This window comes from Schistocerca cancellata, chromosome 4 (assembly GCF_023864275.1).
Source record: "Schistocerca cancellata isolate TAMUIC-IGC-003103 chromosome 4, iqSchCanc2.1, whole genome shotgun sequence".
NCBI classification, from domain to species: Eukaryota; Metazoa; Arthropoda; class Insecta; order Orthoptera; family Acrididae; genus Schistocerca; species Schistocerca cancellata.
In genome coordinates, this window is record NC_064629.1 from 362,694,204 (window position 1) to 362,710,529 (window position 16,326).

General features: G+C 46.6%; 1 protein-coding gene across 2 annotated transcripts in view; it reads right to left on the minus strand.

Annotated features, from left to right (window-relative positions):
* Window positions 1-301: 301 nt before the first annotated feature.
* The window catches only part of LOC126185143 (solute carrier family 41 member 1-like), a 560,408-nt gene continuing 544,383 nt past the window's right edge, over window positions 302-16,326 (minus strand). For both annotated transcript variants that reach the window (XM_049927985.1, XM_049927986.1), the window contains 2 exons: window positions 12,336-12,484; window positions 302-665 (listed from right to left, as the gene is read on the minus strand). In XM_049927985.1, coding sequence (XP_049783942.1) covers window positions 480-665; window positions 12,336-12,484 — 335 coding nt within the window. In that variant the 3' untranslated portion in view covers window positions 302-479. The remainder of the gene's footprint in view (window positions 666-12,335; window positions 12,485-16,326) is intronic.

Consider the following 16,326-nt stretch of genomic DNA (forward strand, 5'->3'; position numbering starts at 1 on the left):
CAGAAACTGGTAAATCCAATAAATGTTACGAAATTTCCTACAGTCACTTTTAGATAAGTTAAGTTCTTGAACAACATTCTTGTCATCAGACTTCAGCTTTTTCTTCACAATAAAATTAAAAAAAAGAAAACCAAAGAAGAACCATTTCAAGATCCGAAATACACTGTATGGAACACATTTCCAGAAAGACAAATAAGATACGATAAAATTTTAGCTACAGAAAAATAAATATGTGAAAAATATACAAGCCTGGAGACCAATTTAAAATAAAAAAAATTGGATTGTGAATATGGAAAATTTTAAAAATGGATAACATTAACTCTAACAGAGTGCTGACAGTTAATGTACAACTTGCTGGAATTCCATAGTTAACGCTAATGCTCCAAAATGTCACACATTTCTGGCCAAAATTAAAGAAAAGCAACACATCTGAGTACTCATAAAAACAAAAGCATCCCACGTTTAGTTCATACTGTAACTTAATCATTGATATCATTATCTTGATCACCAACAAGATACAGAAATTCAAATGCAATAGCAAGAAGACTGATGCCCAGTAGATCACCTAATGCTGTCAAATAAGGAATGGCAGAATTGTCTGGATCAATTTTTCGTTTCCACATCCAGTGAATCATGATGTGTGCAATATATAACAATACTGCAACCTGAAAGAAAATTACATGAACAACTATAGTAAAACATAAATTCAATCAATTATATGGCACAGTTTACATACTGATAATTCTAACACAGTTTGGGGCCACAGTCAATTGGTACTTTTTAAATGAAAGTTCTGCTGTTTGACTATGTAGATTGTTTATTCTAGTGTACAATCATGATTTCAGCCTCTGGTCATTTCCAAGTACCACAGTGTTGGACATGATCAGATTTCTATTAAAAAAGTCATCGTCGAAATATATTAAACTTGGTTATATAATGCGCGTGTAACAACATAAAAAAGAGAGCATATCACAAAGTGTCTGGCAGAAATAAAACAATCGTGTAACATACACTGAATAACAATGCCATAAGTTCACCAAAAAAAGTTGTAACAACTATTTTTGGTGACCAATTTATGGCACACTTATTCATTGTGTCACAATTTGTTTTATTTCTGCCTAGGCTGTATAATCAAGTTTAATATACTTCAACAGTGAATTCATTTATGAAAATCTGATGATGCTCAAAATTGTGGTACTTGTAAATAGTCAAAGGCCAAATGAATGATTATAGAGTAGAACAAACAAACAATACAGTCAAATGGCAGAACTTTCATTTGAAAAGTTTAGATATTGATTTCTTGGTTCACTTAAAAGCACTTAAACAAATGTTCACAATAAAATCAATAGTTACTAACAGTATCAGAATGTGTTTTTACTGTGGATTCAAATAGCAGTTTGTACTTCCTGTAAGGCATCACTTCACAAGTGGCACTCACACTTAAAGCATACAAAGTTGTAAAATTCCATTCTTCCACTTAAAGCATAAGATGTGTGACAAAGTGGGTGTTTCAAGTGTCAAAGTTGCCTGGGCTAAATGTTTGGCACTTGTATTCTTTTTGATATGAGAAAAGTTAGAAAGGTTTGTTTCTCAACAATGATGTCTACAAGGTTCTACAAAAGATGAGTGAGTGGTGGACACAAGCTGGTCGTGGTGTAGTGCCACAATTGACACTTTAATATCTCAAAACTGTAATTTTAAGTTCACAACAACAGACTTGCTTTCAAACATCAAATGAAAATCATGGCAAGATAACAATGCGATACCATCATTATTTCTAACTCCAGCCTATTTCTATAATCATAAGAATGCAATACAATTGCAAGTAGAATTACAAACAGCAACATGACACAGATAACATCAACCCAAACTGGCTTCAATTAATTTTTTGAAAGTGGCCTCTATTCACACAGGCCCCAGAAACCATGGAACACGGTGAATGGTGAGGGGAGGGGAGGGGAGGGGAGGGGGGAGAGAGAGAGAGAGAGAGAGAGAGAGAGAGAGAGAGAGAGAGAGAGAGAGAGAGAGAGAGGGGGGGGAGGGAGGGTTGCACGAAACATTGTAATGTTCTTGCTGAATACTGTTAATGAGGGCAGGAATTAATTACTCCACTTGAAACTGTTCTTGAATTCATAAGGATCCTTGTTCTGCTGTAGACTGAGGGTACTGGATAATATTGTCACAAATACTGTAAGTAGTTCAGCAGTGTGGACAACCGTTCAAAATCTGGAGTGTGTTCTTTTTGAGGTGTCGCGACAAGTCTTTCAGGAACTTCTCAATCATATCACTGCGACCATGCCTCACAAGGTCTGATGCAGCATAGTCATTTTGACCACACATTTCATTGTTAGGTAGTAATAATTCTTGCTCCATCTCATTCTGATCTGTTTCTCTAATACCAGAAATGCAGTTTAATGCCTTGACTGTGTCTGTTGTGTGCGGATGCAGGAGGAGTTGGCCGAAGTCCAAACGCAGCTGAAAGCTTTGTTGGCCACAGTCAACAAGCACCAGAGTGCCACCTTGAGGTGCGGTGGGGATGGGGTGCCTGGGGCAGGCTCTGCTGTACTAGATGTGCAGGGGGGATGTCACAGCTCTCCGTCACTGAGCCGACCTCAGGTGCAACTGATCCGGCTGGCCCACTCTCACCTCAGTGTGGGTGGCAGACACTGTCGAAGTCTCGAGCCTCAAGGCAAAGGCTGCATGGGGGAAGCAGGCTCCTGCCAAATCCCATGCACTTTGCTAATAGATTCAGTGTGCTATCTGATGCTGGGGAGGGGGGGGGGGGGGGGGGAGGCTGAGCCGGATCAGACTGCACCTTCTGCCAGGATAGTGGCTGCTTCTTCAGCAAGGTCCGGACAGGCACATGGGGGTACGGGTTAGTTAGTAATTGGGAGCTCCAATGTTAAGCGGGTCATGGAGCCCCTCAGGAACATAGTGGCTAGGACGGGGAAGAAGTCCAACGTTCACTCGGTGTGCTTGCCGGGGGGCCTTGTCCAGGATGTGGTAGAGACTCTTCCGTCTTCCGGCAGCTATCAAGCATGCGGGGTGCAGCCAGCTGCAGACTGTTGCGCATGTTGGCACCAACGATGCCTGTCGTCGGGGTTCCGAGGAAATCCTTGGGTCGCTCCGACGGATGGCTAAATTGATGAAGGTGGCCTCCACCTCTCGAGGAGTGGAAGCCAAACTGACGATCAGCACCATCATACCCAGGGTGGACCAGGGTCCTCTGGTTTGGAGTCGAGTGGAGAATCTAAACCAGAGGCTACGTCGACTGACGAAAATGGTTGTAGATTCCTTGACCTACGTTATGGAGTGGAAGGTTGTAGGACACCCCTTGGTAGATCAGGGATGCACTACACACAAGAAGCAGCTAGATGGGTAGCACAGTACTTGTGGCATGCACATGGTTTTTTTTTAGATTAGGTTCCTCCCCATGGGAAACAAACTGCTGGCCCGAAAAATTACCAGTTTATGACACTGATGTTATTCTACGAGCGCTCTCAATATACAACCTTGAATAATAGGTTAGAAAACCAACTTGAGATGTGAACATATTAGATATCTTGGTGACAAACAGACCTGATCTTTTTGAGTAAGTTAATCTAGAAGAAGATATTAGCGACCATAATGTCGTCGTGGCTTCAATGTTGGTGGAAAAGGAGTTTTCTTGTTTGGGAAAGCAAATAAAAGTGTCATTAATGAATATCTTCATAGTCAGCTCCAAGCATTCACCGTGCGACACAAAGATATTGAGCATCTTTGGTCGGAATTTAAAGGTATTGTCCACAATGTGCTAGAGAAGTATGTGCCTAGCGAAAGTATAGGGGAGGGAAAGGATTCACCTTGGTACAACAAACATATCAGGAAGTTGCTGAGAAAGAAAAGCAATATTTTATCTGCAGATTCTAAAAATAACCCCAAAAAATTTTGGTCGTACGTAAAATCTATGAACGCTACAAATAATTCAATACCTTCTCTTACTGACAGTACGGGTAATGTAACCGATGATGATAAACAGAATGCAGAAATTCTAAACCTAGCTTTCAAAAACTCGTTTACGATAGAGGACTGCAGCACCATTCCCCTTTTCAATTATTGAACAAACGAAAGAGTGGTTGACATAGTGTTTAGTGTATCTGGGATTGTAAAACAGTTAAGATCCTTAGATGCCAGAAAGGCATCTGGCCTAGACGGTATCCCCGTCAGATTTTATGTATATCACCACTCTTATCCGTCATCTATCAGAGATCATTGGAACGGCGGAAAGTTCCATGGGACTGGAAGAATGCCCAGATCATAGCAATCTATAAAAAGGATAGAAAATCAGATGCACATAATTACCAGCCAATTTCACTGACATCGATTCGTTTTAGAATCATGGAACATATTTTGTGTTCAGACATAATGACCTTTCTAGACTCTGAGAAGCTCATCTGCAGAAACCAGCATGGTTTTAGGAAACAGCGGTCATGCGAGACACAGCTGGCCCTCTTTGTGCATAATATACAACAGGCTCTAGATACCGGCTCCCAGGTTGATGCCATATTTCTCGACTTTCGAAAGACGTTCGACTCAGTTCCACACTGTCGCTTGCTACAAAAGGTGCGCGCTTCCGGTCTATGCAATGACATATTCAATTGGATAGAAAGTTTTCTAACAGACAGGGAGCAGTATGTCATCCTGAACGGGTTAACTTCAACAGAAACAAGATTAACTTCAGGTGTGCCCCAGGGCAGTGTAATAGGTCCTCTGCTTTTTACGATTTACATAAACGATCTGGTTGATGGTATTGACAGCAGCCTTAGACTGTTTGCCGATGATGCTGTAGTCTACGGGAAAGTAGTATCAGACGAACGTTGTGAACAAATCAATATGGATTTGCAGAAAATAAATGTGTGATGTAATGACTGGCAGTTATCTCTCAATATTAGTAAGTGTAACCTATTGCGTATAACAAGGCGAAAATCCCCATTACTGTATGAGTACAAAATAAATGATCAGTCTTTGGAAGCGGTAACATCAGTCAAGTATCTGGGTGTGACTATTCGAAATGATCTCAAATGGAATGATCAGATTACACAAGGAACGGGTAAGGCAAACTCTAGATTGCGGTTTATTGGTAGAATCATGAAGCGATGCAGTCCTTCAACAAAGAAAATACACTCCTGGAAATTGAAATAAGAACACCGTGAATTCATTGTCCCAGGAAGGGGAAACTTTATTGACACATTCCTGGGGTCAGATACATCACACGATTACACTGACAGAACCACAGGCACATAGACACAGGCAACAGAGCATGCACAATGTCGGCACTAGTACAGTGTATATCCACCTTTCGCAGCAATGCAGGCTGCTATTCTCCCATGGAGACGATCATAGAGATGCTGGATGTAGTCCTGTGGAACGGCTTGCCATGCCATTTCCACCTGGCGCCTCAGTTGGACCAGCGTTCGTGCTGGACGTGCAGACCGCGTGACACGACGCTTCATCCAGTCCCAAACATGCTCAATGGGGGACAGATCCGGAGATCTTGCTGGCCAGGGTAGTTGACTTACACCTTCTAGAGCACGTTGGGTGGCACGGGATACATGCGGACGTGCATTGTCCTGTTGGAACAGCAAGTTCCCTTGCCGGTCTAGGAATGGTAGAACGATGGGTTCGATGACGGTTTGGATGTACCGTGCACTATTCAGTGTCCCCTCGCCGATCACCAGTGGTGTACGGCCAGTGTAGGAGATCGCTCCCCACACCATGATGCCGGGTGTTGGCCCTGTGTGCCTCGGTCGTATGCAGTCCTGATTGTGGCGCTCACCTGCACGGCGCCAAACACGCATACGACCATCATTGGCACCAAGGCAGAAGCGACTCTCATCGCTGAAGACGACACGTCTCCATTCGTCCCTCCATTCACGCCTGTCGCGACACCACTGGAGGCGGGCTGCACGATGTTGCGGCGCGAGCGGTAGACGGCTTAACGGTGTGCGGGACCGTAGCCCAGCTTCATGGAGACGGTTGCGAATGGTCCTCGCCGATACCCCAGGAGCAACAGTGTCCCTAATTTGCTGGGAAGTGGCGGTGCGGTCCCCTACGGCACTGCGTAGGATCCTACGGTCTTGGCGTGCATCCGTGCGTCGCTGCGGTCCGGTCCCAGGTCGACGGGCACGTGCACCTTCCGCCGACAAATCGATGTACTGTGGAGACCTCACGCCCCACGTGTTGAGCAATTCGGCGGTATGTCCACCCGGCCTCCCGCATGCCCACTATACACCCTCGCTCAAAGTCCGTCAACTGCACATACGGTTCACGTCCACGCTGTCGTGGCATGCTACCAGTGTTAAAGACTGCGATGGAGCTCCGTATGCCACGGCAAACTGGCCGACACTGACGGCGGCGGTGCACAAATGCTGTGCAGCTAGCGCCATTCAACGGCCAACACCGCGGTTCCTGGTGTGTCCGCTGTGCCGTGTGTGTGATCATTGCTTGTACAGCCCTCTCGCAGTGTCCGGAGCAAGTATGGTGGGTCTGACACACCGGTGTCAATGTGTTCTTTTTTCCATTTCCAGGAGTGTAGCTTACAATATGTTAGTTTGTCCAGTCTTAGAGATAGACGACGCGCTAAACAGAAGGGGCTTCTCACTAAATTCCGAAATCCAATCTTCGCCAAGGATGTAGAGCATATATTATTACCACCAACTTTCAAATCATGTAATGATCATCACTCAAAGATAGGGGAAATAAGAGCTCGTACTGAGGCATTCAGACAGTCGTTTTTCCCTCGCGCGATCCGCGAGTGGAACAGAGGGGGGGATTTGACTTTGACTAATCTAACCTAACAAAAAACCTCACAATTATATGACAAATTCTTATGCTGAAGTTATAATTCATTGTATTTACAATCATGCAATGAGGAACACCTGGAGTCCAAGTACCCACTGACAAATCTGAAGTTTTCTCAAGTTCCGCAAAGGAGCAGCTCTCATGCAACAAACATTAATACAATCCAATGCAAACCCTTCACCTTTCCTTACACGGTCACACCCACTTCTTTCTGAAGCATAATCTCCAAGCAATTTGTGACAAAATGACTCATTATGTTTCTTTCTTTTAATGAACGGTTCAGTTCTCCCAACAGTCTTTCAGAATTTTGCAAATCTTTCAGAATTCTGAGACTTCCAAATTTCTCAGTAAATTCAAATAACCTGATAATTCCCAATTTTCCATAACAGGTCACCACCCTGCATAAACACAGGTCAAGATCTGTGACCACTTGTTACATTATACTGTCTTTGTCAAATGTTCTAACGCCATCCAAAATGGTTATTGGGCATTGAAATCACTCAGAAGGAGTAAAGGCACAGGCAACTAATGGATCAAGTTAACTCTCTCTCAATGTGTCATCTCCCTTTCAGGAGGGAGATAGACATCAAGAGAGTAAAGTCCATAACAGTCCATACGCAAACACCTACAGCCTTTAATGTTGTATTGAATGGTATCTGAGCAGAAAACATGTCGACAAGTACCAATGCACAGACACAATCTGATGCTCTTTCGAGACCAACTCAATTTTTGTAATATTCACAGCGGCTATATAGGGCATGGGTATTAATGAACTGACTTTTACGAAATTTCCACTTTTACAAACTATTTTCATAGGTCCCATTGCAACTCTCATAAGAACAATATTATTTAAATTTGCTTGTAACTAATCTTGTTGTAACAAATACCTGCTTTTGATGAAAGTCCTAACATGGAGTTGGTGGCTTTCTTTTCACTTACACGAACTTTGTGCCAATGAGTGTCTCTCTGTAAATGACAATCAACACTTAGATATGTCTTAGGTCACCCCCCCCCCCCCCCCCTCTCCTCCCCTCCAAGCAACTTTCAACACACTTAGAGCAAATGAAATAAAACTGAGTTCACTGATGAATCAGTATTATTGAGTCAAACCCATTCTACATCAAAGTCAGGGAAGCTGATATCGTATTAGACTCAACTTCCCAAAGACATCAAATAATTCTATTGTGCTGTGACTTTCCAAGCTTTTGTGACAGACCTGTTGCAAATGCTCTTCTTAGGTTTGCTGTTTGATAAGATTGTGCAAGCCCCACAATATTTCATCAAGGGGCAGTGGGGGGGGGGGGGGGGGGGGGATTGTTCAATGTCTTCAACTGGTGGTGGTTGCTGTCATCACTGCTGCAAGACACAGCTAGAGATAATTGGGTGTCACTGTAGAAATTTATCGGGTTAGGAGGAGGAACTACACATGTACGGAGAGGCTCCAACTGTTAACACCAATTGGTGCATGCGTAACACCTGCTCCTGGGCCAATCAATTTCAATGCTGCCACACATCACCAGTTGCTTCTTGCAGCAGTGACAAAAGCAACCATCACTGCCTGAAGATAGTGAACAGTTACTTTAATAAAATATTGTGGGATTTGCACAATGTTATCTGGTGGCAGTTCTGACAAGTATACTTAACCCTATTGTGTTGTACAGACGTGTGTCAATTTGCATGCAAAGAGTGTCTCTTAGTTTAGCCTGTAAAAGAAGAAAAGTAATTTTCAGTAGAAGCTGATGGTTATTCATGGTGTCTAAGACAACAGTAGCATTAAACTTAACAACATTGGTAAGAAATTTACGATTTGGTACAATCTTCTTTGTAGGAAACAATGAAAAATAAAGAAGCCCTCCTGAACACTGAAGCACATGTTTTTGTTACAGTTTGTAAAGGATAAACATATACACATTAACTTGAAGACATAGAAATGATGTCTTTTAAAATAGTGTCAAGGAATGAGAGCAGGTAACATTCCAATAATCAGATATGTACTGCACAAAAAAGTTCAGGAAACAACCAAAGATCAGTCTCTAAGATTTCAATGCATCAAATGGCAAACTGGATTGTTTATAAAAATGTTATAATCTCTTCTGGCAATATTTAAGTGACGACAAGTTGCTGAGATGGAAAGTGTCTACTATTAAAGATGTCAGGTGATGGGAATAGAGAGAAATACTTTGCCACAATTGATTCACGATTATAAGCCAAGCAACACAGAGAGAGGGAGGGAGGGAGGGAGGGAGGGAGAGAGAGAGAGAGAGAGAGAGAGAGAGAGAGACTTAAGGCACTGCTGTCCATCAATAGTGGTGGGAGTGCAAAGTAGCCACTATTAATAAATGGGAGATTTAAAATTCCCTGTTGTTTTAAGACTGCAGACACACTGCCGTGCACTTTTGACTTCAGTAGTAATGTACAAATGGTGGCAGGAATTTCCCTGAAGTTTCTAAGGTCTTTAGATGTGAAAAATTGATGCAACAAGAAGAAAGATAGTTGTTATTGTCAATAGATGTCATGTGTATCTGAGGATAATATCAGTTCTTCCAAACACGAATGATGTTTTTCTCGAGACAAAATACAGAGTAGTAGTTGTACAGAAATCTTCATTCGTTCCTCGAAAGAAATAATGAAACAATATTTGACAGGCTACACATGCTTGTAGCTACCTGAATTCTTTTATGCAAAAGGCTCCAATGAACTGTTTTCTAGAGGCTAGCTAATGTACAGCATCAGTCACAACTGAAAAAGATGTGTCTTTAGACAAAAATAGAAGGCTATTGGGGATCTTCAGGACTATTTCTTGTGATAATTTTATCTGAATTCCACATCCCAGGTGGAAGTACCTGAACTACATGATGCTATAGTGAATGAACAAACTAAGTAAGTCATTGTGAAGACAATGAAGAAGAAGAAGACTTTACACTGGAAAGAAATATTTCTCTTCTTCTAGAATAGACAATTCAGTTCTTGCTACCATTAAGCAGCTGGAGCAACAACTCCTGTGAGGATGCTGTGCTGGGAGTACTGGGTGATGAAGGGACTACATCCACATATGCCCCTGATCTTCCAACAACTTCCACGAATCAGCTAGAAACTAGCACACCCCCTCATTACCCAATAACATTGTGGACTGGAGGAACTTAACCATCTTTTTCATCACGACTTCAGCTACTCTACACCATGCCTGGAAACCAGGAACACCCTAGCCACAATACTTCCCACTCCTTCCAAAGCAGTATTTTGTTGTCCACCAGATCTAGAAAAAAAAATGGCAGTCCATCCCTATGCCACACTACAAACCAATTGCCACATGGGTCCTACCCCTGCAGAAGACTCACATACAAAAAATGTCCTGTGTATCCACCCAGCATTTCCCCTCCCCTCCCCTCCCCTCCCCTCACGCATCAGGGGCAGGGCCATCTGAGAAAACAGTCATATCATATCATGTGCCATCTCTACCACAATTTCTACAGAGAATTTTACATGGGTATGATAAACAGCTGCCCACAGCAATGGCTACCACTAAACTCTGGCCACCTGCACAATTGGCCAGCCAACAAAAGAACACACTGTTGAGAACATGCTCTATTTCAATACCTGCTTCACAACCCATATCATCCCCCTCTCTCCCTGCTCAATTATGTAGATAAAGGTTTGTTGTTGCAACACACCCTTTGATCCTGTAATACTTGTGGCCTCAGTACCCGCTAGCCCCTGCTCGATGACCCTAAGCTCATTTATCTCGCATTCATACCCTCACCTCTGCAGCCGCCCTCTTCCTCTGTCCTATTTTGGCCTCTCAATCTACTTCTCCACATCAGCTACCCTTGCCCAGACAAAACAAGCTCACCTCACCAGCATGACATATAATCTCTCACCCTCCCAGCTACCAGTCACCTATCCCCAACCCTTTAAACAAATACCTGCCTATTTCTCCCCTAGTCCACTCCACGTGACAACCCCACATTACTATCCAACTCCAGTGCTGGCACAATGCATTCAGGTGGATCAATATAGCCATGCCAACATATGGGTGTATAGGTGTATACACATGTGTTTCTGTATTCTATTAGTTCCAGACAAGTATGTCTAAAAGCCAACAACTTTCTGTCTTGTTTATGTGCCTGTTGATACCTCCCCACCTCAACTATAAGGCAAGTGGTTAACTTTGCTCTTTCCATTATTCATATTTATTATTTACTTTCAACTGCCATATTTATTTACATTCAAAAGATGTATTTCAAAATCATATTTTTGCATTAGTCTCATTATCACATTATCTTCAGAAGTCCTATCCTTTTTAAAACGTTACTCTGTAGTCTGCGTACTGTGGTGTAAGTAAAAATCCAACTCTAATTTCCATCAAATAGTCTGTACAGTTGGTCATGTCAATACTGCAGCATTTCAGTAGTTCCTCTTAGGTTAGCACAGTTCACAAGCTAGATTATGTCTAACACACTGTGCAGTACATGGGTCAATAAGTTGCAGTTTTGGAGTTTATTAAGCTTCCAGTTCATCAAAATTCAACAGCCCTGTTCTCAAATCTAAAATACTCCAAAAATGAAAAATATAAATTATACAAATGAAAACTGTGAGCAAAGAAATTTGTTCTTATTCAATGGTCCACAGTTCTTTATACTATAAGTATCAACCAATAAGACACAAATAAAATATGAATACCAATCTGGAAGTCACTATCAATGACATCTCTGACAGGGAAAGGTGAACCATCGCACACAGGTAAAAATGTTTTCTTCAATGAAAGAACCCAGCCACTGCCAAATATTGAAGAACAGAAGGGAACTGGTTCCAAAAACATGTTTAGGTCAGAACACTACAAACCAGTGGAAATGAAAGAAAGATGGAAAGAAATAATATGAAAAGGAGACAAAGCATTTAAAATATGATGCTACAGGGTACAGCTGATGGAAGAAGCCACCGAAAAATATTGACAACCAAAAGGACTTGTGCTTGTGGGATGACCCACAATATTAACTAATATGGTTGCATCAAACCTGCTGTGGTGCAGATCCAGAACTCATAAGCACCACCTGATGCGGTTAACTATCACGTACTTGGCGACTGGGGAACCACCTTAGCACATCTGAAAACTGATATGGTGTAAAATTTGATACAAACTGTTGGACCAGATTTGAACTGACCCTTACTCATCTGCTTACTGTATGGGTTTAGCAATGAGGAAATGTACCATCATAACAAATACTACTTCGGCAGTTAGGGAAAAGTTTTGAGAACAGAAATTTTCACAATTTCTATGTCACATTCTAATGTCTTCTTTCAGTTAAGAGCCCATAAGGATAGATGATATATTTGGCACAAAAAATTGAAAACAATGTACTGGTAAATGTATTGTGCTAATAATTAAACACAAATGCTTAGCATGGTGAGGGAAAAGTAGATCACTTGAGAATATCTTTTTAAAGAACATTGCAAACATAGTTACATAAATTATATGAAAATGATATCTTGATTACCTGAACAAAAGCTGCACAGAGGTACACAAAAACAAACAGTGGTGTAAGGGAAGTATGACCACCTTTCATATAATTAATGGTGTAAATAAAAATTAGATGACCAGGAACTACCATCAACATAAGGACTCTCGTAGTTCGAGCATGGGGACCTGCAACATAAAATATTAATCTACAATGTATGAAAACTAAACTCCAACAAAAATAAAAACTAAATGTACAAGAGGCATATTCAGAGTACTTCACAGAGTAAATGTTAGTCATGCATGGAGGCAAAGAGCAGTGCCACATACAAAGAATGACAATTTTAACAACAAAAAACAAGAGGGGGAGGGGGAGGACGATGGGAGGGGGAGGACGATGACGATGGGGGGAGGGGGAGGAGGCTGGGGACGGTGAAGGTGGCAGGGGCAGGGGCGGGGAGAGGGGCAGGGGTGGGGAGAGGGGCAGGGGCGGGGAGAGGGGCAGGGGCAGGGGCGGGGTGGGGGGGGGAAGCGCAAGGGGGGTGGCAGGAGGGTGCAGAGCGCAAGGGGGGTGGCAGGAGCGGGGCAGTGGGCAAGGGGGAGTTGCAGGAGGGGGGCAGAGGGCAAGGGGCAGTGGCAGCGCAAGGGGGGGGGTGGGGGAGTGGAAGCGCAAGGGGGGGGGGTGGGGGAGTGGCAGCGCAACGGGGGGTGGGGGAGTGGCAGCGCAACGGGGGGTGGGGGAGTGGCAGCGCAAGGGGGGTGGGGGAGTGGCAGCGCAAGGGGGGTGGGGGAGTGGCAGCGCAAGGGGGGGTGGGGGAGTGGCAGCGCAAGGGGGGGTGGGGGAGTGGCAGCGCAAGGGGGGGTGGGGGAGTGGCAGCGCAAGGGGGGGTGGGGGAGTGGCAGCGCAAGGGGGGTGGGGGAGTGGCAGCGCAAGGGGGAATGGCAGGGGGGCTCAGCAAGGGGGAATGGCAGGGGGGCTCAGCAAGGGGGAATGGCAGGGGGAATGGCAGGGGGGCGGGGCAAGGGGGTGTGGCAGGGGGAGCAGGGCAAGGGGGAGTGGCAGGGTGGGCAGAGCAAGGGGGAGTGGCAGGGTGGGCAGAGCAAGGGGGAGTGGCAGGGTGGGCTGGGCAAGGGGGAGTTGCAGGAGGGGGGCAGAGGGCAAGGGGCAGTGGCAGCGCAAGGGGGGGTTGGGGGAGTGGCAGCGCAAGGGGGGGTTGGGGGAGTGGCAGCGCAAGGGGGGGTTGGGGGAGTGGCAGCGCAAGGGGGGGTTGGGGGAGTGGCAGCGCAAGGGGGGGTTGGGGGAGTGGCAGCGCAAGGGGGGGTTGGGGGAGTGGCAGCGCAAGGGGGGGTTGGGGGAGTGGCAGCGAAAGGGGGGGTTGGGGGAGTGGCAGCGAAAGGGGGGGTTGGGGGAGTGGCAGCGAAAGGGGGGGTTGGGGGAGTGGCAGCGAAAGGGGGGGTTGGGGGAGTGGCAGCGAAAGGGGGGGTTGGGGGAGTGGCAGCGAAAGGGGGGGTTGGGGGAGTGGCAGCGAAAGGGGGGGTTGGGGGAGTGGCAGCGAAAGGGGGGGTTGGGGGAGTGGCAGCGAAAGGGGGGGTTGGGGGAGTGGCAGCGAAAGGGGGGGTTGGGGGAGTGGCAGCGAAAGGGGGGGTTGGGGGAGTGGCAGCGAAAGGGGGGGTGGGGGAGTGGCAGCGAAAGGGGGGGGGGTGGGGGAGTGGCAGCGAAAGGGGGGGGGGGGTGGGGGAGTGGCAGCGAAAGGGGGGGGTGGGGGAGTGGCAGCGAAAGGGGGGGGGTGGGGGAGTGGCAGCGAAAGGGGGGGGGTGGGGGAGTGGCAGCGAAAGGGGGGGTGGGGGAGTGGCAGCGAAAGGGGGGGGGTGGGGGAGTGGCAGCGAAAGGGGGGGGTGGGGGAGTGGCAGCGAAAGGGGGGGTGGGGGAGTGGCAGCGAAAGGGGGGGTGGGGGAGTGGCAGCGAAAGGGGGGGTGGGGGAGTGGCAGCGAAAGGGGGGGTGGGGGAGTGGCAGGGAAAGGGGGGGTGGGGGAGTGGCAGCGAAAGGGGGGGGTGGGGGAGTGGCAGCGCAAGGGGGGTGGGGGAGTGGCAGCGCAAGGGGGGTGGGGGAGTGGCAGCGCAAGGGGGGTGGGGGAGTGGCAGCGCAAGGGGGGTGGGGGAGTGGCAGCGCAAGGGGGGTGGGGGAGTGGCAGCGCAAGGGGGGTGGGGGAGTGGCAGCGCAAGGGGGGTGGGGGAGTGGCAGCGCAAGGGGGGTGGGGGAGTGGCAGCGCAAGGGGGGTGGGGGAGTGGCAGCGCAAGGGGGGTGGGGGAGTGGCAGCGCAAGGGGGGTGGGGGAGTGGCAGCGCAAGGGGGGTGGGGGAGTGGCAGCGCAAGGGGGGTGGGGGAGTGGCAGCGCAAGGAGGGTGGGGGAGTGGCAGAGGGTGGGCAGGGCAAGGGGGAGTGGCAGGGGGGGGAATGGCAGGGGGAATGGCAGGGGGAATGGCAGGGGGAATGGCAGGGGGGCTCGGCAAGGGGGAGTGGCAGGGGGGTAGGGCCACGGGGAGTGGCAGGGGGGGCGGGGCAAGGGGGTGTGGCAGGGGGGGCGGGGCAAGGGGGTGTGGCAGGGGGGGCGGGGCAAGGGGGTGTGGCAGGGGGGGCGGGGCAAGGGGGTGTGGCAGGGGGAGCAGGGCAAGGGGGAGTGGCAGGGTGGGCTGGGCAAGGGGGAGTGGCAGGGTGGGCTGGGCAAGGGGGAGTGGCAGGGTGGGCTGGGCAAGGGGGAGTGGCAGGGTGGGCTGGGCAAGGGGGAGTGGCAGGGGGGAGGGGGGAGTGGCAGGGGGGAGGGGGGAGTGGCAGGGGGGAGGGGGGTGAGAGTGTGGGTATAATACAATTGCCATCACATGCAGCTTGTTGAAGGGACATATGTTGTTGATGAACACCACCTCTAAATGTGATCTTGAGCTAGTGGGGTAGAATCAGTTTAGTCTTGGTTGCCATTGTGGCTTCTTAAAGTTCCACTTGCTGTAGATTTCTTGCAGTCCATGCAATCACCACTACCACCACAATCACTGTCATCATCACTATGCTCACAATGTCATGCCATCGCACTGGTTGATGTTATGGTATCAGTTTGAGCTAAGACCATTTATGCTCATATTATATGATTCAGCAAATCTCACTGATCATGCCAAAATACAAATTAGCAGTCATCTTTATAATGGGTGCAGAGTGATGTTGAAATTTTGCTAAGAATTAGTAGTAAAAACTGTTGACAGTAAAGATTGAAAAACTAAATTCAAAACGTTGAGCAAGAAATTTTAGCTGACTTCCTGTACACCAATGTCAACTCAATTCAAATACTACAAATTAATGAACAGCATTGCTCCACATACTGTACTAAACAGGGTGGAGGATGAGACCAATGAATGACACATGAATCAGGCATGAGGCTCTGCTGTGTTCACCAACAGCCTGTTGGCAGTCAACGTGTTAAAGGTGTACATGATTTTACACTGACAATTTTATTATAGTAACGGCATATCAGTAGTTGTAACTTTCAAAGCTAAGAATGTAGTGATAAGCACAATCTGGTGGTTTTATTTGATAGCAGTTTTGTATGAGACTGGGTTACTAATAGTCAGCTGAATGCAGCACTAGTCGAAGAAATGAAGGAAAGGTTTATTAAAGTGGAAAAAATGTATTGTTGCTGTGGATACTGGAATGCTTGATTTTGGTGCAACATTCTGAGACTGTTAGTATTATGTGCTTCCAGTCCAATGGTAATATCTTTCAATTTATACATAGGCATGGGACATTCACTCAACATGCACATCTAAGATGGGCATGATGTGTGACAGGATGTCACAGCATGGACAACAAAGGGAGAAAGACCCTGAGGCATGTGACTCGTACCACTCTTTGTGCATCTGTCAAATGTGGTAGATACTGAAAGCTCCATACTGTGAGTGGAGCAGCATTAATGGCACAGGGTCTGCAATCCTTTACGACAGTAAATATTCTTATCAGAGCAACTCTTTTAAGATACAGCGAAGCA